Here is a 25,190-nt window from a genome sequence, read left to right on the forward strand (position 1 = left end):
TTATTCCGCGCACTTCTCCTCCTGAGGTGGCTCATCCTTAGCAAGCTTTGCTTTCAGGTTTTATCTTCCTCTACAGCAGCTTCATACTTCATACTTCATTTCTGCCAATTCTAGGTGAAGCAGCTCTATTTCTGGGTTTTCCGGGGTAGCAGCTACTAAGTGATGCTTTTAAAAATCCAGAGCACCGGTGGGCTTCTCTGGTTCTTCAAACAAGGCTACCCAAACTCTGTCAGCAGTTCAGCAAGCCCCCCTCTCAACTTCTCCACAAGTATCTCCGGAACTGCTCGCGCTTTGAGTCGGTGGCTTTGTCACAGGCTTTGTGACAGCCCCAGCGGCATAGCTGTGAGACACAGGCTGGCGGGCTCCAAGCAGCACTTGATGGCGCAGCTTGTATAAGACAATTTCATACAAGTCCCACCCACAGTCCTACTCACACCTCCTTCCCTTCCCCGTCCTGTTAGTCCCCTTCATGCCCCTAGGCAGTTAGCTCTCTTCTGTCATATCACAGAGACATGGATGGTTTTATGTCTTTATATGGAATCTATGATAATAGCTCTTCTATTTGAATAGAGAACCAGATAGAGAGAACATTTGAATCTGGCTTATTTTCCCTAACATGATAGCCTTCAGTTGTGTCCACTTTTATGCAAGTGACATAATGTTGTTAACTGGTTTTTTATTACTTACAGTGATTTCCCCTTAAGCAACTGCTGTCCTAACCAGGGACTGCAATTTGGCAGCTACCAGCAGAGATTAGGCCACAACCTGAGGGCTTCTGTTCCCTTAGGCATCAACTCTTTCAAATCTATTAAAGGAAACTTTATCTAGATCTCTATCCCTCTACAGAACTCAGGATTCAAAGGTTGAGGTGGAATTCTGCTCGCTCAGAGAGGCTGAATAGCAAGTAGCTGACCTTCTCCCTCTGCCAGAGTGTCCTTCTGCTCAGCCCTCACTCAGAGCCCTGGCTACTCCTGGTTCCTTCCTGTCGACTACTTGCTGACTCAGCCTCCTGATCGCAGGTTAATTTTTTTTTTTTTTTTTTTTTTTTTTTCCGAGACAGGGTTTCTCTGTGTAGCTTTGCGCCTTTCCTGGAACTCACTTGGTAGTCCAGGCTGGCCTCGAACTCACAGAGATCCACCTGCCTCTGCCTCCCGAGTGCTGGGATTAAAGGCGTGCGCCACCACCGCCTGGCGTGATCGCAGGTTAATTTTATTTAATCAAACAAAAGCAACACATCTTTGCATTGTTAACAAAAGCAGCAGGAAAAAAAACGCAACACACTTTACAATAATATTCCACAACAACGTAATTGTGTTCTTATGACTGAACAAATTCTACCATGTGCATGTATATATGTATGTGTGAGTGTGTGTATAATATAACTATGTGTCATATTTTCCTTACCTATTCTGTTGATGGACATCTGATGTTAGCTATTGTGAACAGTGCTACAGTAAATGGATCTGCAAGTATCCCGGTGACATATTGGCTTGGAGACTTTTGGGTAAATGTCCAGAAGTGGTGTAGGTGGGTCATATTTGTTTTTAGTTTTTTGAGAAATTACCATACTGATTTCCATAGTGGCTGGACTGATATGCACCCCCCCAGCAGTGTGTATGCCAGCAGTGTGTATGCCAGCAGTGTGTATACCAGCAGTGTGTATGCCAGCAGTGTGTATGCCAGCAGTGTGTATGCCAGCAGTGTATATGCACTCCACCAGCACTGTATAAGGTTTTGTTTCTTGGCGTTCTCACTAGCATTTGATGTTTATTTTTTAAATTACATTTATTCATTCAGTACATATAAAGGTGTGTGTGTACACACATGAGAGCATGCATGCCACAGTGCATACAAAGAACTATGTGGGTCCTGAGGACTTGATGGCAACCAACTTTACCCATGGAAGAATTTTGGTGGCCTGTTGTTTGTTTTCTATATTTAGAAATTTTTATTTTTTTATTTTATGTGCATTAATATTTTGCCTGCACGTACATCTGCACACCACATGTGTGCTTGGTACCTATGGAAGCCAGAAGAGAGCAACAGGTCCTCTGGAACTGGAGCCACAGATGGTTCTGAACCACCATGTAGGTGCTGGGAATTGAACCTGGGTCCTCTGGAAGAGCAGCCAGTGCTCTTAACCACTGAGCCACCTCTCCAGCCCTTGCTTGTTTTCTTCATGATTACCATTCTAACAGGGTAAGATGAAATCTCAATGTAGTTTTTAGTTTTCATTTCTCTGATGCTTAGTGATATTGACCATCTGTATTTGGCCATTATACTTTATCACTTGAGAATGTCAGTTTATTGGTTAGCTTGTTTTTTATTGTATTGTTTGATTTCTTGGTGTTTAGCTTTTTTTTTTAGTTCTTTATATACTTTAGATAATCCCCTTTCTAATGTATAGTTGGCACAGATTTTTTTTTCTTGTTCTATAGGCTTAACTTGATTATTTCCTCAGCTGGTGTTACGCTGTTTTTGCTACTTTGGCTTTGTAGTAGAACTTGAGGTCAGATGCGACCATACTTCCAGAGTTGCTCTTTTCACTTGATATTTCTTTATCTTTTTTTTTTTAAATTTATTTTAATTTATTTTGCAATACAATTCAGTTCTACATATCAGCCACGGATTCCCTTGTTCTCCCCCCTCCCGTCCCTTCTTTATCTTTTTATGGTCTTTGGTGCTTCTGTGTATATTTTAGGATTTTTTTTTCTATTTCTGAGAAGAATGGCATTGGAATTTTGATGAGAATTCCATTGAATGGTGGAAATTTGTTTGTTTCTGGCACTTTCAACTAAAAGAATATGACCAAAAATAACAAGAACTATTATACTAACATTGCTATAGGGAAGTAGGTTAAAAAAAATAAAAACAAGAGAGTTGTGTATGTTTTCTCAAACTCAGGCCTAGTAAAGAGGAAGCAGACTGAAACCTCCATTAAACACTTAGGAAATGATACCTCTGGGGCACAGGACCTGAGTGGTCACTAACTGGAGCAGTGTAGAGACATTGTTGGGTTGACCTGCTGTCCTTCGAGGCTGTGAACCAAGCAGATCCCTGTAAACCGAGGCTTTTCTCTGTCCCACCCTGTCCTGCAGCCATTTCCAAATAATCACTTAGAGGCTTATATTAATTGTAAATGTTTGACCCATGACTCAGGTTTATTACTTGTTAGCCCTTAGAGTTAAATCAACCCATATTTCTTATCTATGCTTTGCCGGTGATTTGTGGCTTGTTACCTCATATTCTACATGTTTTGCTTCCTCGGCAGCTGGCTGGCATCTGCCCCCAACCCCGCCCTTCTTCATCTCTAGCTTGATTGTATAGCCTAAACTTATCCTGCCTGGCTATTGGCCAAAACAGGTTTATTTACCAGCCAATGAGAGCAACACATATTCACAGCGTACAGAAAGACTGCCCCACAGCAAATCCCTAGGTAGGTCTTAGCGATGGATGGAAGACTGCAGAACCGGTCTTTTCTGTTGTAAGCGGAGATGATCTTCAAATAGAGAGGCAAGAGGCTGGTCCAGGGTACCTAGAGTCTGCCTACCTAAGTCTCGTGTGTGTGTGTGTGTGTGTGTGTGTGTGTGTGTGTGTGTGTGTGTGTGTGTGAATCCCTGCAAACGCCATGGCCAGCTGTGGAATGACCTGAGATTGTCAAGAAGGAAATCCGGTTCAGCATAAGTTAGTTACCTAGGCTGGTTCAAACTTCTAGTCTGGCCCCTAGCAGCTTACATTTGGCATATTTAAGCACATCATACTTTGGAAAAAAGTTTCCTTGTGCCAATGATCACAACAAAGCTCAAGGCATGAGCACATCAAGACTCCTTTGTATAGTGCATGTCTTTTGCAAAGTACCTGTGACTTCTTCCATAAGAATGCGCTGTGGGGCTGGAGAGATGGCTCAGCAGTTAAGAGCACTGGCCACAAACTGAATCCAAGAACACATCAAAAAAATTATCCATCATGACCAGGTAGGTTTTCATCCCAGGGATGCAAGGATGGTTCAACATACGAAAGTCCGTCAATGTAATACACCATATAAACAAACTGAAAGAAAAATAAAAAAACCACATGATCATCTCATTAGATGCTGAAAAAGCCTTTGACAAAATCCAACACCCCTTCATGATAAAGGTCCTAGAGAGATCAGGAATACAAGGAACATTCCTAAACATAATAAAGGCAATTTACAGAAAGCCAACAGCCAACATTAAATTAAACGGAGAGAAACTCAAAGCGATTCCACTAAAATCAGGAACAAGACAAGGCTGTCCACTCTCTCCATACTTATTCAATACAGTACTTGAAGTTCTCGCTAGAGCAATAAGACAACAAAAGGAGATCAAGGGGATAAAAATTGGAAAGGAAGAAGTCAAACTTTCACTATTTGCAGATATGACAGTATACATAAGTGACCCCAAAAATTCTACCAGGGAACTCCTACAGCTGATAAACTCCTTCAGTAAAGTGGCAGGATACAAGATCAACTCAAAAAAATCAGTAGCCCTCCTATACACAAATGATAAAAGGGACGAGAAAGAAGTCAGAAACATCACCCTTTACAATAGCCACAAATAACATAAAATACCTTGGGATAACACTAACTAAACAAGTGAAGGACCTGTTTGATAAGAACTTTAAGTCTCTAAAGAAAGAAATTGAAGAAGATCTCAGAAAATGAAAGGATCTCCCATGCTCGTGGATAGGTAGGATTAACATAGTAAAAATGGCAATCTTACCAAAAGCAATCTACAAATTCAATGCAATCCCCATCAAAATCCCAACACAATTCTACACAGACTTGCAAAGAACAATACTCAACTTCATATGGAAAAACAAAAGACCCAGGATAGCTAAAAGAATCCTGTATAATAAAGCAACCTCTGGAGGCATCACCATCCCTGACCTCAAGCTCTACTATAGAGCTACAGTAATAAAAACAGCTTGGTACTGGCATAAAATTCAACTTACAGACCAATGGAATCGAATTGAAGACCCTGACATTAATCCACACACATATGAACACCTGATTTTTGACAAAGAAGCCAAAACTATACAATGGAAAAAGAAAGTATCTTCAACGAATGGTGCTGGCATAACTGGATGTCAACATGTAAAAGATTACAAATAGATCTATATCTATCACCATGCACAAAACTCAAGTCCAGTGGATCAAAGACCTCAACATAAATCCAGTTACACTGAACTTGATAGAAGAGAAAGTAGGAAGTGCTCTTGAATGCATTGGCACAGGAGATCACTTCCTAAATAAAACACCAGTAGCACAGACACTGAGAACAACAATTAATAAATGGGACCTCTTGAAACTGAGAAGCTTTTGTAGGGCAAAAGACATAGTCAATAAGACAAAAAGACAGCCTACAGAATGGGAAAAGACCTTCACTAACCCCACATCTGACAGAGGACTGATCTCCAAAGTATATAAAGAACTCAAGAAACTAGACATCAAAATACTGAACAATCCAATTAAAAAATGGGCTAAAGAGCTAAACAGAGAATTCTCAAAAGAAGAATCTCAAATGGCTGAAAGACATTTAAGGAAATGCTCAGCATCCTTAGTCATCAGAGAAATGCAAATCAAAATGACTCTGAGATACCACCTTACACCTGTCAGAATGGCTATGATCAAAAACACTAATGACAGTCTATGTTAGAGAGGATGAGGAGCAAAGGGAACACTCCTCCACTGTGGTGGGAATGCAAACTTGTACAACCACTGTGGAAATCGGTATGGCGGTTTCTCAGAAAATTGGGAACCGATCTACCTCAAGACCCAGCCATACCACTCTTGGGCATATACCCAAGGAATGCTCAATCATACCACAAAGATACATGCTCAACTATGTTCATAGCAGCATTATTCGTAATAGCCAGAACCTGGAAACAACCTAGATGCCCGTCAACTGAAGAATGGATTAAGAAAATGTGGTACATATAAACAATGGAGTACTACTCAGCAGAGAAAAACAATGACAGCATGAAATTCGCAGGCAAATGGATGGAACTGGAAAATATCATCCTGAGTGAGGTAACCCAGACCCAGAAGGACAAACATGGTGTGTACTCACTCATAAGTGGATACTAGATATAAAGCAAAGAACAATCAGACTGCAGCCCACAGATCCAGGGAGGCTACACAGCAGGGAAACCCTAGGATGACGGTGGCTTATAATAAGTTTTGGTTTTACCCAATCACTGGACAAGCCTCAGTGAAACATTTCACTATTAGGATAAGAATTTAGACTGTATCAAGCTGATAATAGAAAAAAAAATAAAACTAAAAAAAAATCTTAAAAAAAAAAAAGAGCACTGGCCACTCTTCCAGAGGACCTGGGTTCAATTCCCAGCACCCACATGGCAGCTCACAACTGTCTGTAACTCCAGTTCCAGGAGATCTGACACCCCCACACAGATATACATATATAAAAGAATGGGCTCCATTGACTAATGATGCTCAGGATAAGGGTCTGGACTAAGCATCATATAGACTGTTTTGCACAGTACTGGGACCTCTTTCATAGGAATGTTTTCTATTGTTTCAGGAGTCTGGGAGATTTGGGGGAGGCCTGGTTCTGTAAACAGCATCCACGCCAGCCTTCTGGGTGAAGTCCCTCTGTGGAAGAGAAAAGCCTGTGTGTATAACATTCCTGCATTCTCCGGTGCTCATCTGTGAGCAGAGGCAGATGTGTGTGTGTGTGTGTGTGTGTGTGTGTGTGTGTGTGTGTGTGTGTGTGTGTGTGTTTCCTTTATACCTCAGGCTGCGCGGCAGGGCAGTCTCCTGCTACAAACCATTTCCATTTCCTCAGTGCTGTGGATGTTCTGTGGGACTCCTCATTCCTTGGGTCTCCTCTATAAACAAACGTAACCTGCTTTATGTGTATCTGTGGTCATGCCTGTAACTCCCCTCCCCTTTTTTCCTGCCTCTTTCTTTTTTTCTTTTGGATGCTGGCTAGAGCTTCCGTATGTTTCTCTGGTACTTTGGGTGTTTCCACTCTTCCTCTGAAACTTGAACCCAACCTCATCCTCTTCACTTTCTGCTGTGTGGCCGCATGCGCACAGCACGCACACCCCCCCACGTCCCCCCCATGCACCGCTCTCTCTCCTCCCCCCCCCACACCCCCTAGCTGCTGGGACTTACAACTTGCCCGCCTTGGTGCTTTCTTTTAACTCTAACAAGATTGTCCTCAAGATGAAGAAACAAAACAAAACCCAAACCAACCAGCCTCAACAAAACAAAAGGAAACCAACCTCCCATAAAAGCAAAACTAAAAAAGCCATTCTTAATGTTTTTGATTCATACTCGATGTGTAAACATTATCCATTTGTAGGGGGAAAAATGTGAAAAGTTCCAGTCTTTATCAATTAGAGAGTTAATTGCCAGATAATGGATGTAAGAGAGGACCTACTCAGAAAAACAGATCCATGTCACAATATCTATAATAAATTAAATTACAGTGGCAAAATGTGGCATGTGGTAGATCATATGGCATTAAACCAATTGGGCTTCTTGTCTCCCTGGAGACACACAGGACAGAAAACAGCTGAGGTGACGTAAGTGGGTCATGAGCATATTTCCTCTCTATCTCAGAAGTAGGGAGCAGGGTGGTGGTGTGCATTAGTCTGCTTTGTGTTGCTGTGACAAACATCACCGGGAAAAGAAACCTGGGGAGGAAAGGGTTTATTTTACCACCTTACAGCTTACAGTCCACTATGAGGGGACATCAGGCCAGGAACCTGGAGGCAGGACCTGAAGCAGAGGCCATGGACAAACACTGACTCACTCTCTTACTGAGTTGCTTTCTATGGCTTGCTCAGCTGGCTCTTTTATGTAACCCATGACCACCTGCCCAGGGCTGGCACTGCTTGCAGTGAGCTGGGCCTTTGCACATCAATCATAATGAAGAAAATGTCCTACAGACATGCCTCCAGGCCAATGTAATGATGGAGGCATTTTCTTAATTGAGGTTCTTCACATAGAACTCTAGTTTGCCTCAAGTTGACATAACAACAAAACCCACCCAGGACGTGGTAGGGACAGCAGCAGTCAGTCTCCTTTGTTTCTGTGTAAGTGGGCCAGAAGAAGCAGAGAATTTGCATTCCTATCTAATAGGTTTTCTGCCTCTCAATAATAAGTTTCTCTGCTGACCAGTAGGCCAGATCAAGCTGAACTGAAACAGTATAACAACAGGTTTGAGCAAAGCAACTCCCAGGCAAGTTCTCTAGCCCCAGAGATTGAAGCTGGAGAAGCTACACCCCTGAGCTAAAGCAGGGCTACTTTATAGGTTGTAGGTAAGGGATGATGCCGGGTCTGCCACAAGCTAGGTTTGTGTCCAAGTATGGTCAAAAACTGACCACTTAGGCGGGGGCGGGGGGGGGGGGGGTTTGGGCTGCTGGAGGCAACGGGGGAGGAAGTTGTGATAATCGTCAAGAAGGCCTAACTGGGCTTTCTGGTGCCCTGGGCTTTCTGGTGCCTTTATTCCTTGGAGATTCTCTGAGTGGGAGGCAAGGTTTGGAGGGGGGGGGGGGGGAGAGAGAGAGAGAGAGAGAGAGAGAGAGAGAGAGAGAGAGAGAGAGAGAGAGGAATGGGGCTTTCCAGATCGTGCAGGAGCAAGCTGGAGGTTCCAACCGAACATTATCTCTGGGAATTCTGCCCGATGAGAAAGCTGCCAGCTCTGACAAAAATGATCCCAAGGGGCACTGAGGAAATGGCTGTGGGTAAAATGCCGTGCAGGCACAAGGACCAGAGGACTGGAGGAGTTCCATGGAAAAGCTGGGCATGTTGTCGCTGCATTAGGAAGGTTGAGAACCCCTGGACAGGCAGAAGTTTCAGTGAGGCCAGTTGATCCCGGGAAGGGGCTGTCGTTGTCAGGGTGATTCTGTCAGGACAGGTGTCCCGGGGTGACTGGATGGCTCCTTTTCTGGGTCGCTGTGGAAAAAAAAAAAAAAAAAAAAAGGTACTAGAAAATGGTTTGTAGGACTTTTAAGTCTCCCTCTTCTAGGGCTAAGGGCAAGAAGTTCTGGAGAGACAGGGACTGATACACAGGTTCTAAAGGGGCTGTAAGGGGCTTAGTCTAGCCCCGCCCACCTCCCGGAGACCCAGCTGAGGGCTTTTTGATTGTTTTAATAGGGCTTCACTCTATAGCCTGGCCTGGAACTCCCCATCTCCCTGCCTCAGCCTCTCTGTGCTGGGATTATAGGCGTGATCCATCACGTCAGACTCCAATGTGTTTTAAGACTAGAGGCTCCCGCCCCACATACTAAGTCAAACCCAAGCCTTGCCCACACTAGCAAGTGTTCGGCCTCTAAGCTACACCCCCCAGTCCCTGAGTTGGGCTTTTTTTTTTTTTTCCTTCCTTTGTGGTTTCTGGTGAATCTGGCAAATACTTGCTCCTTTTATCTGTTGAGGGACAGAAGAGACCAGAGCAATCTGCCTCCTGTGAAAGGAGTCTGGCCTTTTCTGTTTGGCAAAAGGCCATAGGGAAAGATACACCAAGGAAACAGGGTCACAGTCTACGCCTGATCCCCTGTGCTCCAGCCCGGATGTTTGACCGAGTCTCTCTTCTTTCTTATTAACTGCAAAATAAAAGGCCTCGGGGGCTACATGTAGCACTGGAAGAGAGGCCTGGATTGGATTTATGTCTACGCCAGACATCGTGCTTCTAGAGGCAAGTAGTCGTCATGGTTATTTTCAGAATGTTGTGAGAATTTGTTCAGTAAGCTTATGTGTGTCACGGACAGACTTTTCAAAGTGGAAATTATGGGGCTGGGGGTGCAGCTCAATGGTAGAATGCTTGCCTAGCGAGTCCAAGGTCTCGGTAATAGGTTCCCTGCCCCATCCCCATAATAGGTTTCTCCACTGATGCAGTAGGCCAGATCAAGCCGAATGGAAAAAGTATAACAACATGTGTATTTGAACAATGCAACTCCTGGGCAGGTCCTCAGGTCCCAGAGATAAGGGCTGGAGGAGTTGTGCCCCCAGATGAAAGCAGGAAGATTTTATAGGTTGTAGGTGAGGGGTGATGATGTATCAACCACAAGGTGGGGGGTGTGCCCAAGTATGGTCAAAGGCTGACCGCTTAGGCCGGGACTTGGGCGGCTGGCAACTTCAGAGGAGGAAGCTGCGGTAGCCACCAAGAACTCAGAACTGGGCCTTTTGGTGCCTTTCCTTTGTTGGAGACTGTCTGAGTAGGCAGGGTTTGGAGTGGGAGTGTGGAGACCCAAATTACTCAGGGTCAGAGAATCTGAGCTTGCTCTATCCCGCAGGACTGCTTAAGGGGATGATTTGACCATGGGTGTGGTTACCAGGTGTTTGGAAGGGTCTATACTTGGCTGTATGGTGTGCTTTGATCTAGTAAGGGGGCGGTCTTTTGCCCTACCCCTTGGCATGTTATAAAAAGCCTTTTGAATAAGGAAAAGGCCCTTGGGTTTTGACCTGGGTCCTCCCGAAGCTATCCAGTGTTTCTATCTCCTCTTCACTATCTTTCTATCTAAAAGTTTCTCTTTTTTTTGTTTTTTCAGGACAGGGTTTCTACTTGTAGTTTTGGTGCCTGTCCTAGATCTCACTCTGTAGCCCAGGCTGGCCTCGAACTCACAGAGATCCGCCTGGCTCTGCCTCCTGAGTGCTGGGATTAAAGGCGTGTGCCACCGCCACCCGGCTCTATCTAAAAGTTTCTTATCCCTCTCTCCTCCTCATAGGAACCCTGGAAAAGGTGGGAGCTGGCCTCCCACATGGGACAGAGAGAGGAATGGGGCTTCTCGGATCATGCAGGGGTGAGCTAGAGGTTCCAAACAAACACTTGGGTTTGGTCCTCAGCACTGGAAAAAGAAATGAAAGAGACATGAAACTCTCATTGGCAGAGAAGGAATCACGCCCAGGCTTGGCCTTGTGGTGGTGGGAGTGAACCACTCAAGGGGGCTGTGATTTTCATGGTTCAGGCCAATTGGAGTTATATTTGTAGGAAACCACACAATTAAGTGAAATGCATTGTTAATTGTGTGTGTGTGTGTGTGTGTGTGTGTGTGTGTGATATTTATTTATGGGTTTTTTGAGACAGGGTCTCTCTATGTTGTCCTCACCATTATTGGAACTCTCTATGTAGACCAGGCTGACTTCGAACCAAGAGATCTGCTTGCCTGTGCTTCCTGAGTGCTGGAATAAAAGACGTGCATGAGGAGTCAGGGCAGGAGCCTGGAGGAGGAACAGAAGCAGAGATCATGGAGGAAGGCTACTTAGCAGTGGACTGACTTGCTCTCATAGTTTTCTTCAGCCTGTTTTCTTATCAATCCTGGACCGCCTACCCAAGGGTGGTCCCATCCACAATAGGCTAAGTCTTCCTACATCAATCATTAATCAGGGTGATGTCTCTCAGGCTCGCCTACAGGCTAACCTGATGGGGAGAAACCCCTCATCTCAGATGACTAGCTTGTTTCAAGTTGACAAAAAAACCACAGAAACACCTGTGGCCCGGCTGGCTGCCTTGGGCAGCCCTGTGGGGCCTGCTAGGCCTGAGCAGCCGGAACATGGTTCTGAATGGGATCCAGAAGTCACTGACTGACTCACAGAGGGCTCCTCCTGCTCAGTGTTCTGCAGGACCCGTGGGGGATGGCTAATGACAGTGCTACCAAGGAGGTGATTTTTCCTGACCATCCACTTCCCTACAGACCATCTGTTCAAGCCCCCAAAGGGGCTTTCACTACCAATATCTATCACCCTGATATCAACAGCAATGGCAGCCTCTGCCTGGACATCCTGAGGTCACAGTGGTCCCCAGCATTGACTGTGTCCAAAGGTAGAGACGCTGACGTGTACATGAGAGGTACTCATGCCAGTCTTATGCACTTTTACCCCCTTGCTGGCTAGTGTACAAGAAAGTCCAGGAAGAACAGCTGGCTTCCTCAGATCACAGAGCCCCGCCCAGCTGTGCCACCTCAGTCTCTAGATGTAAGGAGATGGCGTGGAAAACACAGCACCTGTGCCCTAGCTGTGCTCAGCGGTCAGAACTGCCGAATGGGTACAAGAGGGTAGTGCCAGCTCTACTTAACATCTTCACCAGAAGTCAAAAGGCAGATACTCAACTTCTCTTCCTTCCTTCCTTCATCCAAGGAGGACCAGCACACACACACCCCAACAACACCCCCCCCAAACACACACACACACACACACACACACACACACACACACACACACACATACACTCTGCCTGAGCTCTACAGAGGTTGGATTCACTGCCACCTTAAGGCCAGGCCAGGCCCAAGGGCTAGAAGTGAGCCAAGAACTTCCTGCCTGAGTGTCACACACAGATCTTATCCCAAGAAGATAAGATATGGAGTGAAACTACTTTAAACAAACATTTCTGAGCAGGGTTAGGCTGGGTTAGAAACAGATCAGACAAATGTGTTTAGCATAACATACAAGGGCTCAGATTTGGTATCAAGAGCTTTGGCAAGTGGTCCTCTGCGAACACCTGCTTCTTGCAAATTCCCGACGGCTTCCCATCGGGTCCTGGAGTCCCACAGCTCCTTTTCTCGAGCCTTCACTTACATGTGACAATTTCCTATGACATGTTTTTCTGTTGTGCTCTGCTCTCGCCTCTCCCTCTTCTGCTTCTGTCTAGATGTCTTCATCAGAGCTGCAAAGAAGGCAGGGGGTGGGGCGGGTCTTTGCCTCTGTGCTTCCTCTCAGAGTCTCGCTTAGTCTGGAGCAAGGTGTAAATGAGTCGGGCACAAGGAAGCTCTCTGGATGGTGCTGATGGGGAGGGGGAGTGATCTGCAGTCGGGAGCTGGCGCTCAGGGTTTTTTTTTGTTTTGTTTTGTTTTGGTGGCGTTTCATTTTCTTTCCTGTGACATGCAGTGTTCCAGGCTGGCAGCATGCTGTGAACAAAGAAAATTGCATTCTCTCATCCCGTTAGATAGGCTGTGAGTTGGCAGAGGCTGAAAGCAAATCATGCACCTGCTTAACCTTTCTGGCATGACAAAGAAGTCCCCCCCCCCCCCCCCCCCCCCCCCCCCCCCCCCCGCCGTCTCTTCCACGGGAAGTGCTCCCAGACCGCACAAGAACAAGACCTAATTAAGTCTTTCCTGGATCCCTCTTTTCTCCAACCTTTCCTTGGGCTTAGGTGTGTAATTAAGAGGACTATCAGGAGACGACATTTTTCCTGATGACAGAAAGGGCTGGATGTAGCTCAATTGGTAGAGTGCTCGCCTGGCATGTACAGTGTGCTGAGTTCAATCCTCAGTGCTAGGGTGAGGTGGGGTTGGGAGTGGGGGTGTGTAGCAGGAATCTTAAAAAGTTCTTATTAATAAAATCAAACCCGGGGCCAGTTATTGGGGTGAAATGCTGGAAGGTCAGAGAGACAGAACAAGCCACAGCTAACCTCACCTGGCCAATTTCTCAGCTGGGCTTTTTTCTTCAGACTGGAAGCCTCTGTGTCCTCATATCCGAATGGCTCTCAGCTGAACTGTGCTGCTAGAAGCCTGAAAGCTTAACCAGCCAAATGCATCTAGTTTCTGGTCCTCAGTCCTTATATACCTTTCTGCTTTCTACCACCACTCCCTGGGATTAAAGGCTGCTTTCTGGGATTAAAGGCGTGAGTCACCATGCATGGCTGTATCCTTGAACACATGGATTTCTGCCTCTGGAATGCTAGGATTAAAGGTGTGAGTGCCACCATTTTCTAGCCTTTGTATCTAGTGGCTGTTTTGTCTCTGACCCCAGATAAGTTTATTAGGGTGCACAATATTTTGGGGAACACAATACCACCACAGGAGTGGGGAGAAACAAACAAATAAAAAAACAAAGAAACAAAATCCGGTATAGGATTCAGCTGGAGAGCCTGGGGTGCAACGAGGTCCCTGACTGGATGCCAAGCACTGGAACAGAAAACCAAGCTGATGGGAAAAAAATTAAGATGCTTTTGATGAAAAAAAAATTGATTGCAATTATAGAACATTTTCTCAGATGTTTTGTTTCTTGTATTTTTGTCATTTTGTCTCTTAGTTAAGAGAATGCTAATGTCTTCCAGTAATATAATTACACTCACATACTCACACACACATGCATACAATTCACACATACTCACACATGCATACACATTCACACATACTCACACATGCATACACATTCACACACACACATGCATACACATTCACACACACACATGCATACACATTCACACATACACACATGCATACACATTCACACTTACATACTCACATGCATTCACACTTACATACTCACATGCATTCACACTTACATACTCACATACTCACACACATAAAGACATTTTGGTTGAGGATAGAACATGTGAACAATGGTGATCCTTGAGGGTTGTATGGCTGAGTGACGTGGTAGTCCTCTTAGTCTGTGTAGGTAGACTCCATTTGTGTGAAGTGTACTTTACAATGTTTGCACAATCATGGACTTGCCCACCAGTGAGTTTCTCAGAACCATCCTTGTCGACCAGCTCCGTCTGTGTACAGTATGCAGATTTGTGTGCTCTGTGTACTCACCCGGACAGAGACTTAAATGATGTATCCTGTATCCAGGAATTTTAAGATCCCCCTCTTTCTCCCAAAGTGTGAGAGGAGAGAGAAGCAGAGACAAAAGACACAAAGAGAGGGTGGGGTCTGTACAAGACAGGGGAGCCCCCTGGGAGGAGTGTAAGCAGATTCTCTCCTGGACCGGACGCACCTGACCTCGGCCCCCAGCATCCCCATGCACTTCCTGCCCTGGCGGGGTGACCTGGGGCCACCGACTTCTCTAAGCTCCAGGTTCGCATCTGTGAAATGGGATGATGGAATCTACCTCATGAGGTGTGGCAAGGGCTAGATGAGGTCACCCCATCGAGTGGCTCCCCATCGACTGTCCTGTGAGTCTGACGTGCCTCTGTGGCTTCTGTCTCGGCACGTGTGTTCTGGCATTTTTCTGTCCACTTTATTCCCGTTCCAGGCCAACTGCAGGCCCCACAAGGGGCTGCTAGTGCGGCTCCTTGGTTGAGTGTTTTTTCCAGCTCCTCCAGGGTGCATTTGCTGGCCAGGCTCAGTCACTCAGTTGCACTTTTTACACCAGTGTAGGGATGTGAGTCTTACACTAAGGCCGATGCCTGGTACCATGCCAGCCCAGCTTGGGAAGGGAAGACAGATGAGTCTTAGGAGAGGGTCTGCAGGGTTCCCTCAGCAGCAGCCTCATCCGCTCTGGCTCTGGCCTACTTTCCTTTTGTAATTCTCACAAGAGGCCAGAAGATGGGGCTCTTGACCCTGAAGTCAAGGGCCAGAGGCTCTGCCTCCACATCTGAACTGAAGGGCTCCTGGAGATCACATCCCTTGCCCTACCCTGCCCTCTCTCACTGTGGCTGAGACCTGTCTTATGGGCGGTGAGGCATTCGGCCACACCCTCCCTTTGGCTGCCCCCTTGGCCTCTCTTGAAGTTCAGTCTAATGAACGCCCTGCTTCAGGGCTGCCCTCTAATCCATCTGGCAGCTTTCTCAAGATCATGCAGCGCACTGTCCAGGAACTCCAGGGTCAGACAGGCTCACCTTGACTCATCTGTCTCACTAGGCTGTCCTCAGCTCCACAAAGAGGCGTCCCCTGTCACGTGACCGGGTTCCTTCTGTCACATAGCCCTGTACTTTCCTTCACGGTGGCTGCCATAACCTACAACAGCCTTGACTTAATTCCTGTCTCCTCTCTAAATTCGAAGTCCCAAGGGTGTAAGCTGTTCTCATTGCTGGTTCCCCTGCTCCAGACACCCAGGGCTGGGTACAGGGGATCTCAGCAAGGCCATTTTAATCAACAAAGGATGATCCAGGCCCTGCCTAATGACTGCCTGATCTAGACATTGTTTAGTTTTTCTGTGACTCAGCTTTCTCGGCAGTGGAACACAGAGAGAATAGAGATGCCATGGCTACTGCCAGGAATGACAGACACATTTTATGTCATTATGTCCTGGTGCATTGGAAGGGCTCCCCAAAACCTTTAGCAGCCTAGTTTTTTATTATACCAGGGAAATGAAGTCTGAACTCATTATCCATCCCCTACAGTTCCCCAAAACCTTTAGCAGCCTAGTTTTTTATTATACAAGGGAAATGCAGTCTGAACTCATTATCCATCCCCCACAGCATGACAAGAGCATTTTATAATGGCAACACTCGCTCCTACTGTTCTTTTCAACGTCACTTTCTGTGTTGGCCCGATTGTGGCTACCCGGCATGCGTTACCACTCTTAAATCCTCGCCCCAGACGTGAGCGCTTGCTTGCTCTCTTCCTTTTGGCTCAATAAAATGTGTGCACACACACACATGCCATGCTGTGCATGTGGAGGCCCGAGGAGAGCTCCCAAGAATCGGTTTTCTTTTTATTTCACGTAGGTTCTGCAGATCAAACTCAGATAATGAGGCTTGGTGACAATGGCCTTTACATACTGGACCTCATTACATTTATAAGGAGATTGAAGTAAATGTACATATATTTGCAATCTCTTAGATGCTCAGCATCCTTTAAGGCTATGCAGAGTACAGAGGCACAAGGAAAAAAAATCAAGACAGGGTTTCTCTGTGTAGCTTTGCACCTTTCCTGGATCTCACTCTGTAGTCCAGGCTGGCCTCGAACTCACAGAGATCCGCCTGGCTCTGCCCACTGAGTGCTGGGATTAAAGGCGTGTGCCACCACTGCCCGGCTTACTTTTGTTTGTGTTGCATTTGTTTAACTCTGTGAAGCTGTGTTACTATGCCTGTGTAAAACACTCCATAGTCTAATAAAGAGCTGAACGGGCCAATAGTGAGGCAAGAGAAAGGATAGGTGGGGCTGGCAGGCAGAGAGGATAAATGAAGGAGAAATCTGGAGAAAAAGAAGAAATAGCCAGAGAAGGAGGAGGACTCCAGGGACCAGCCACCCAGCTACACAGTCAGCAACAGAGGAAGAAACTAAGAAAGGTCTACAGGAATAGAAAAGGAAAAGCCCAGAGGCAAAAGACAGATGAGATAATTTAAGTTAAGGAAAGCTGGCAAGAAACAAGCCAAGCTAAGGCCGGGCATTCATAATTAAGAATAAGCCTCCGTGTGTGTGTGTGTGTGTGTGTGTGTGTGTGTGTGTGTGTTACACACTCCTGTGTGACTCATATGTGAGTACACATTTAGAGGCCAGAGGTCTATGTCAGATGTCTTCCTCAATAGCTCTCCATTTTTTTTTAATGTGCATTAGTGTTTTGCCTGCACGTGTGTCTGTGTACCACATTCATTTCTTGTGCCTGAGGAGGCCAGAAGAGGTGGACGGATTCCCTCACCTGCCATTATGGATGGCTGTGAGCCACCATGTAGGCCCTGGGAACCCAACCCAGGTCCTCTACGAGAGCAACAACTTCTCTTAACTGTTGAGCCATCTCTCCAGCCCTCTCCACCTTGTTTGTTAGGACAGAGTCTCTCACCAGATCTGGAGCTCGTCATGGACTGGTCTGGACTGGTTGGGTAGCAAGCTCCAGAGGCCCTGCTTTCTCTACCTTCCTCAGCAACGCAGATACGGGCTTTTGCCTCCAGATGCAGATTTTCCTCGGGTTCTGGGCATTGGACTCAGGTCCTTACACTTACAAAGAAGAACTTCTTAGACAGAGCCTCTCCCCAGCTCCAGAACTATAGTTTCTTTTCAGGGACATCTAGGCTCCGTCTTGTTTCCATTTTGGGTGATAATACAAAGAATGGTATGCAGAAGTTGATTTTTTTTTTTTTTGAGATAGGATATCACCATGAAGTCCAGGTTGGCCTTGAATTTGCTGCTGGCCTGCCTCGGCCCCTTGAATGCTAGAGGAGAGGCCCGCACCACCCTAGGGTTGAACTTTGGCTTGTCACGTTCCCTTCTGCGGTTCTGGCAGAGGCTGAAACTGATTTGCAGTGGTCCCTTTCCCCCAACAGTGTGGACTCACCTCCAGTCTCAAGTGATAGTGCATATAAGACAAAAGGCCCTTTCTTTCTCTTAAGCCGCGGATGAGTAACTACTTTGTTTTCTTTCAAAACCAGATCAAATCGAACGCATTACTCATCATTTGCAACCTTGCCTCAGATCTGTTAGTTCGGCTGTTAGATAATAATTTGTCTTAAAGTTTTTTTTTTTTTTTTGACAAGTTGAAGTCATCCTCAGCTCAAACTCCACCGTCTGCTGTCAATCTGAGAGGCAAGGGAAGCCTAAGTCTCATAGCCTGTGGAGGGGCCTGACTGTTCCCTGTCTGCTGCTCTTTGACGCTTTTCAATCCGGCCACTAGCTCAAGGGTTAACAAGTAATTTTAGGAGTCCCTCTCTTCTCATCATTGCTTCCTCCTGCCATCTTTGTTTCTGAGGGAGATTTTCTCCTGATTTAAAACCCATCCTCCGAGGAATAAAATCAGGAGAGGCAAACCCGACACTTGCCCAAGAGTCGGGTGCAACTGCAAACAGCGGCAGTTGTGATTTTTCGTTCCTAGCAAGCGGTTGGAAGGACCTCTGAGCCCAGAGAACTACCCCCGCCACCCCCCCCCCAGGGAGGGAGGCGGTTTCCATGGCAACCGGCCCTGGGAGGGGTTGGCTCTCTGGCGCCCTCCTCCCCTCTTTCCGGGTAGCCCAGGGTACCGCCGGACAGCGTCCTCCCGTGCTCCGCGCCCTGATTGGCTGCTCGGGCCGTTCTCTGATTGGCTGCGGCGGGCGCCTCGCCGGCTGGTGGCTATGAAGGTGGCGCCGGTGGATGGTTGACCGTTGGCTTCAGGGTTGGGGGTCGCCGCGTGTGCCATCGGCTCACCCAGGACCAGGGCGCGCGGACTGCTGCAGCTCAAGCTGGAACCCACCGGCGAGCCCAGGCTCCGCCCGGCCATGCCCGCCGCCGGGAGCAACGAGCCGGACGGCGTCCTCAGCTATCAGGTGGGCCCCGCCTCCCGCTCCTCCCCGGCCCAGCCTGGGTCCCCTGCCCACCGCCCGGCTCCGGCTCCTGCCGGGGCTCCAGGCGTGTCCCCCAGGGCCGGGGGAGGCTGGCGTGGGACACCAGGGGGCGCTCCGGCAGCCGGGGAGGGTGACCTTGGGCCGAGTCCGGAGCCGCCGGCACCGCTGCATCCCCTGCGTCGCCTGCTGCCTGGTGTCCCGGAGCAGTGACCTCTGTCCGCGGGTCCCCCTTGGCGGCAGACGCCGGCTTCTGGCCTTGCCTCCTCCTACCGTAGGTGGACGAGAGGGTATCCGGAGACCTTCGCGGGTCATTGTGTTTTTTATTCTGGTTCCTCAGTGGCTCAGAGGAAGCCTTGCAAAGCCCGGGGAGGCTGGGAACAGCTCCTGAGAAGGTGGCCGGCTTTGTGCATCCCCGCCCTGCTGCCCAGACAGCTGATAAGTTATGGATAGGGATGCACATGGACCAGGGAAGCGGTGAGGGGTCAGGAACGACACCACCAGACTTAAGTAGTTGATACTAGAACTGCAGGGGAGGCTAATATTAGGAAGCGTTGGACTAGGTTATATTAAGAGTCTGTGGGTTCAAATCCCAATCTGTTTCTCATAGGTTTCCTGACCTTTTGTGCAAGCCTGCTTGCCCCTTTGAACCTCGGTTTCCCCATCTATTAAAATGGAAATAAATAAAATAGTAATCTTTGTACGGGTTACTTCACAGGGCTGTTTTAAGGACTCGGTCGGTTTATTGCGTGAGTAGTAGCTCTTTGGATTCTCACCCTACCCCACCACCACTTTCTTAAACCCTGATCAGGTGTGATTGCTGCCCTGGAAAGAGGGTTTGAAGGAGGGAAGGGAACCAAGACAAGACCTGTTTCAGGAAGGGTGACGGGACTTGGAAGCAAATGCCATACATGTTGAAATCGGGAGTGAGGTCTGGGAAGAGGCAGGGAGAACTTCCTGAGTGCAGCAAGATGGGTGTGACACTCCCTACCTCTCTTCCAGGCAACAGTCTTTGCTTGCAGTCACAATAAGTAGATCTAAGATTTTGGGGGGATCTTTCCATCTCTGATCTCATGACATGCTATGTTATAGTCAACTTCCGTTTGGGAGCAGAAAGAGGCCACAGTCTTGCCTGTCCCAGCTGGTGGGGAAGGAGGAGAATTAGCTTTTGTTGTTTCGCCTTTGGTGGTCCTGGGGATGGACTGCCTCCTGACTTGCTAGGAAAACACTCTACCGCTGAGCCATATCCCTAGCCTAAAGTAAGAGGGGTGTGTGTGTGTGTGTGTGTGTGTGTGTGTGTGTGTGTGTGTGTGTGTGTCGGCCAGAGTTTGATATCTGGTGTCTATCACTCTACCTTTATTTATTTAGTTTTTTTTTTTTCCAAGACAGGGTCTTTCTGTGTAACTTTGGTGCCTATCCTGGATCTCCCTCTGTAGACCAGGCTGGCCTCGAACTCACAGAGATCCTCCTGGCTCTGTGTCTCGAGTGCTGGCATTAAAGCATGCGTCACCGCTGCCTGGCTACCTTTATTGAAATACATTCTTGCACTGAACCTGGAGCTTGCCGTTTCAGCTGGCCAGTGAGCCCTTGGGATCTGCTTGTCTGTCCCCAGCCCACTCGCGCCTCCTCTGCCCTCCAGTGCTGGGGGCCCAGACAAGCACTGCCATGCTGGGTTCTTACATGGGAGCGGGATCTGAATTCAGGTCTTCATGCTGTGCGACTTTCACCCACGGAGCCTTCTTCATGGCACACAAATACTAATGCTAGGAGCCTGAGGCAGGAGGAACATCTTTTGGGGGTTAAAATAGACTATGTGATGAGACCCTGTCTTAAAAAATGTGCACAAAGGAAATACTTTATTATAAACTTGGGTGCTCTGACAGCTTCTCAGACAGTCCTCTGAGACCGTACATGACTCAGACCACAAGAGATCTTTCTTAGAAGAAAATTGGGGCAAAGGTCTGAAGAATGAAGGAAAGGGGGGGCGGTCAAAGAACTTGGACACAGAGAACAGGATGTGCAGAAGTCCGGTGGCAGATACGGGGCGTGTTCTGCAAGGACAGTGTGGGAGAACCACAGGGGGCCGTGAGGAAATGGTGAGTTGTGTTCCGGGTACATAACGTAGCGAGACACTGTGGCCCCCACCGAGGAACTGATATTTGTGTGAGGACCAAGAGTGGTCATTGGTGAGCTTGAAGCAAATGAGGGGAGGTGAGACCCAAGAGGGCTCAGGAGACATACCACGAGGTCCTGACGAGATTTCCTCTGTTGAAAGATGTCTCTGGTGCTGTGGGCGATGGCACTGGGATGTGAGGAGACCCCGTGTTTAACATGCACAGCGTGTTCGGGTTTTATGAAGTATGTGTCACCCTCAGGTTTCTGTTAATGGTCTGTGGTTTGTGTTCTGGACAGGCAGTAAATATGCTCTTTACACAAAGCTAAGACACTTTGTGGGTCATGGAGTGGAGAAAGAAAGAGAGAGACAGCAGGTCCTCGTGAAGTCAGGCATTAGACAGAGGAAGTTGAGATTTAGGGAGGGAAAGAGAATGGGGGCTGGAAGGGGGAGGAAATGGGGATGGCCCGGAGGAGACACAGTTAACCGATGGGCAGTGACCTTCGTGACTAAACTTCCTGTGTGCCGCCTTGAGAGAGCTGGACCTGCAGAGTGAGTGATGGAAGCAGAGAGGCTCCAGACGTCACATCCCCACACCACGAGTCTGGACTGTTCTCAGGGCCGGACTCCTGCCCTGCCCTTCTGACTGACTCCACAGCCATTCTCCACGGTCCAGCCCGCGGGGGTTTAGAGCTGCAAGCCAGACCATGGCATGTCCTCGCTTGGAACCTGTCAGTGGCTTCCTGGTGACTTTTAGAATAAAATCCGAACTCTGCTATGGCTTACCAAGGTTTGACATGATTGAGGCTTTGCCCACCCTCCCTGGACTCGTCCTCTCTCTCACCATGCACTCCGACTCCGGCTTGCTTTGTGTTTCTTTGGTACGACAGGCTCCCTCACAGCTCGGGAATTTGTCCTCTTTTTGGGACACTGTTCTAGCTTGACCTCCTCTTGACTCATTTGTATCTGCTGAAGAACAGCTTCCTCTGACCTCCACCCCCGAGTCACACTCCTCCGTGGGATCCTCTTGTGTCTCTCTCCCTAGCACATTGCGTGTGAGTGTTCCTGTCGTGATGCCCTGTTAAGTAGAAGTTTCAGGAGGGCAGGGCAGTGACCCCAGTCCTGTCTCACACACTGCCTAGTTTCTAGTTAGTGCTTGGCTGCTGAGTCAGTGAATGACTCTTGGATCCAAGGCTAAAGTGTTTCTCTTAGGAGCTCGTGGTCTGCCAGGCAGGATTGGCATGAAGCAGCCTGCAGGCAACAGTCTGCAGCTCACACACAAGCTCTCTCTTCTTTGATATGGTGCCTTTGCTTAGGCTGGCAAGCTGCAGGATCTGAGGAATCCCACCCTGACCTTCCAGGCTGGCTCCATGTAGCTCAGCCAGAATCTGCCGCTCATTCTCCTCTGTTCACACACCTGCCACGTGCCTGTCTTCACTCCTGCTGGACCGAGCAGGCCCCTTTCTGCCACTTACCTGGTACTTCCCTTTATTACTGCATTGGCACCGAGTGCTTCCTGTGTGCCAGGCACCATGCTGGGTGCTTTCCATGTATTCTCATGCTTACCTTTTCTTCTTTAGTTACAGAGAGGCCGAGGATTGCACCCACGCCTCGAACATGCTCAGCAAGCACTCTCACTGGACTGGACCTCCCAAACTCAGATCCCAGTTAACTTTTTTTGTAGCCCCGAGAATTGTGCACCTTTATTGTTCCGACTTCACAAATAAAGAAATGGAAGCGTAGCAAGGGGCAGTGACTTCTGGAAAGGGCCGAGCTGCCTCTCTCCAAACGCTGAGCCCTCAACCACTGGGCATCACCACAGCTGTAGCCTTGCCTAGAGCAGCCTTGCTGTAGCGCCTGGCCCTGAGTGAGCACCAGAGGTGCTTGGGAAAGCTTGCAAGGAATATATTAGAGTGCAGCAGACTGGAGTGAGGGAGGCCAGCCCGAGGCCGCTGGCATGATGTAGGCTGTGTTAACGTGGCCTACATCATCCACCTCGATAAGCTCTCTGGGGGCGTTACTGACATTTTAGGAAAGATGAGCTCTTCAAAGGGAGCAGCAATAGAGGAAGGCTACCAGACAGCTTTAGGGAAAGCCTCTTTGTGCTGGACCATCTTAAAGCCTCACAGATCTGCTGATCAGCACTTTCAGAACTGACCAGAAGGAAGACATGTTGGGAGGTTGGTCGCTGTGGCATCTGAGGAAGGTACTGCCTGGCATCCCTGGGACATCCAGGGAGCGTGGAGACTGTAGGAGGGGAGGTCATCCCTGGGACGTCCAGGGAGTGTGGAGACTGTAAGAGGAGAGGTCATCCCTGGGACATCCAGGGATCATGGAGACGGTGGCAAGGAAACCTGGTTTTTATGTACATCAGCCCTGGAACACTTTGTAGAAATCTTTAGAATACCAAACCCAAACCCTGGAGCTGGCCATAGGAGCAAATGACTGTGATCCCAGCACTTGGAAGGTAGAAACCTGAGGGTTAGTTCAAGGTCAAAGCCAGGGAGATGATGCAATGGATAGAGCGTTTCTGGACAAGTGTGACCATTTGAGCTTGAACCGTGGGGCCCACACAAAGGTGGAAGGAAAGACAGACTCACAGAGTTATCCTGTGACCCCAGTAGTTGCACCATGGCAAGCACATGCCCACACACCACACACACACACACACACACACACACACACACACACAGAGTTGTGTAATACCTAAAAAAAGATGGATCAGCAGTTAAGGACACTTGATGCTCTAGCAGAGCACCCTAGTTCAATTCCCAGCACCATGTGGTGGCCACACAACCATAACTCCAGTTCCAGGGGCTCTGCTGCCCTCTTCTGAAACCAGGCCCAAGTGCTGCACACATGCTTGCAGGCAAAACACTCATACACATAAATCTAGAAAAAAAGTTCACAGTTAATCTTGGCTACGTAGAGAGTTCAAGGCCAGCCTGGGCTATGTGAGACTTTGGCTAAAGAAACAGCAAAGAGACATTGCCAAACCCTGGCATGCGGGTGATAACTGAGAAGTACAGCCGATGGGAAGAGCATCACACCTCTCTCTTAAGGTAGACCTGAAACAAATTTGCAGGACAAGAGTTCCCAAGGAGCTGTGCTTTGTGGTGTCCAGTGACTTTGGCTCATGGAACACAGTACATATTTGTTGAACAAGTGATTGAGAGGCTCCATTGAGAGCAGATCGGCTTCCTGAGGGTCACGGCCAGTTTGTGGTAAGCAGATGATAAGTATTTGCTCAACACTACTGAACAGAAATGCCAATCCTAGATGGAAGTTTTCCCTGTCACCTCATTGCAGTAGACAGTCCAGACCCCTTAACCTCTCCTAACACCTAAGTGATGTGAGAACCGTGGGTATCCTCTGTCAGAGCTGTGGACTGACTTGTCAAGCAGAGCCTTGGGCAGAGAACAGGGGCAGTTCAGGCTGTCCATGTACTTCCTTCAGAGCCTTAGATAACCATCTTGGTGTTGTTTGCCTTGGCAGGGTAGCCAGGGCCCACAGCGAGTCTGTTCTAAATCTGCTGCTAGGTTACGGCAGCGCACCTTAGATAATGGAGCCGCGGTCATTTCCCATAAGGTAAGAACCAGTTCACTCTAGCTTTGGTAGTTAGGGAGTCAAAATATATACACTGTACAAGCCTCTTATTGCTTCCATGACACTACCAGGGGCTGAGTGACTCAAACGTGTGTGTTCATGGGAACAGTTCTGCGGTTGAGAACCTGATTTGCCTGTGCTTGTGGGCATAAACTGTCGCCAGGGCTGCGGCTCTGGAAGCCTCTGGACAGAATCTCTTTGTTCATGTCTTGTTAGACTAAGACCTGCCTGCATTCTTTGGCTTAGTTTCCTCCCTCCATGCTTCCTGTTTCAGGCCGGAAACTACGGTTTCTCAGGCCCTGATTTCCCCCTCAGATCTTCTCTCTGATTCCACTTTTCTGCTTCTCTCTTCTGTGGATGATGTTTTGGAAAATATTTACATGGATGAGGGTTTTCCTTGCATGTGTGTGTGTGTGTGTGTGTGTGTGTGTGTGTGTGTGTGTGTGTGTGCGCGCGTGTGTGCGTGCACACGCGCGTCATCTATGTAGTTACCACAGAGGCCAGAGGAAGGCACTGGATTCCCTGGAACTAGAGTTATAGGTGGTTATGGACAGTCA

General features: G+C 47.9%; 1 protein-coding gene, 1 long non-coding RNA gene and 1 pseudogene across 2 annotated transcripts in view; 1 reads left to right on the forward strand and 2 right to left on the reverse strand.

The window, feature by feature from the left end:
- LOC128116187 (c-Myc-binding protein-like) lies at positions 1-2,524 on the reverse strand (annotated as a pseudogene).
- Positions 2,525-8,609: 6,085 nt separating this feature from the next.
- LOC128116346 (uncharacterized) lies at positions 8,610-12,734 on the reverse strand. Its single transcript, XR_008220435.1, has 3 exons — positions 12,566-12,734; positions 11,101-11,212; positions 8,610-8,950 (listed from the first exon to the last, which is right to left on the reverse strand). It is a non-coding gene; the product is annotated as an uncharacterized LOC128116346 (long non-coding RNA).
- A 5,929-nt stretch (positions 12,735-18,663) lies between these two features.
- Slc4a8 (solute carrier family 4 member 8) overlaps positions 18,664-25,190 on the forward strand; it is a 71,473-nt gene continuing 64,946 nt past the window's right edge. The window contains exon 1 of the mRNA XM_052748998.1: positions 18,664-18,899. Coding sequence (XP_052604958.1) covers positions 18,852-18,899 — 48 coding nt within the window. The 5' untranslated portion in view covers positions 18,664-18,851. The remainder of the gene's footprint in view (positions 18,900-25,190) is intronic.

Source organism: Peromyscus californicus, unplaced genomic scaffold (assembly GCF_007827085.1).
Source record: "Peromyscus californicus insignis strain IS unplaced genomic scaffold, ASM782708v3 Scaffold_20__1_contigs__length_68692818, whole genome shotgun sequence".
Lineage (NCBI taxonomy): Eukaryota > Metazoa > Chordata > Mammalia > Rodentia > Cricetidae > Peromyscus > Peromyscus californicus.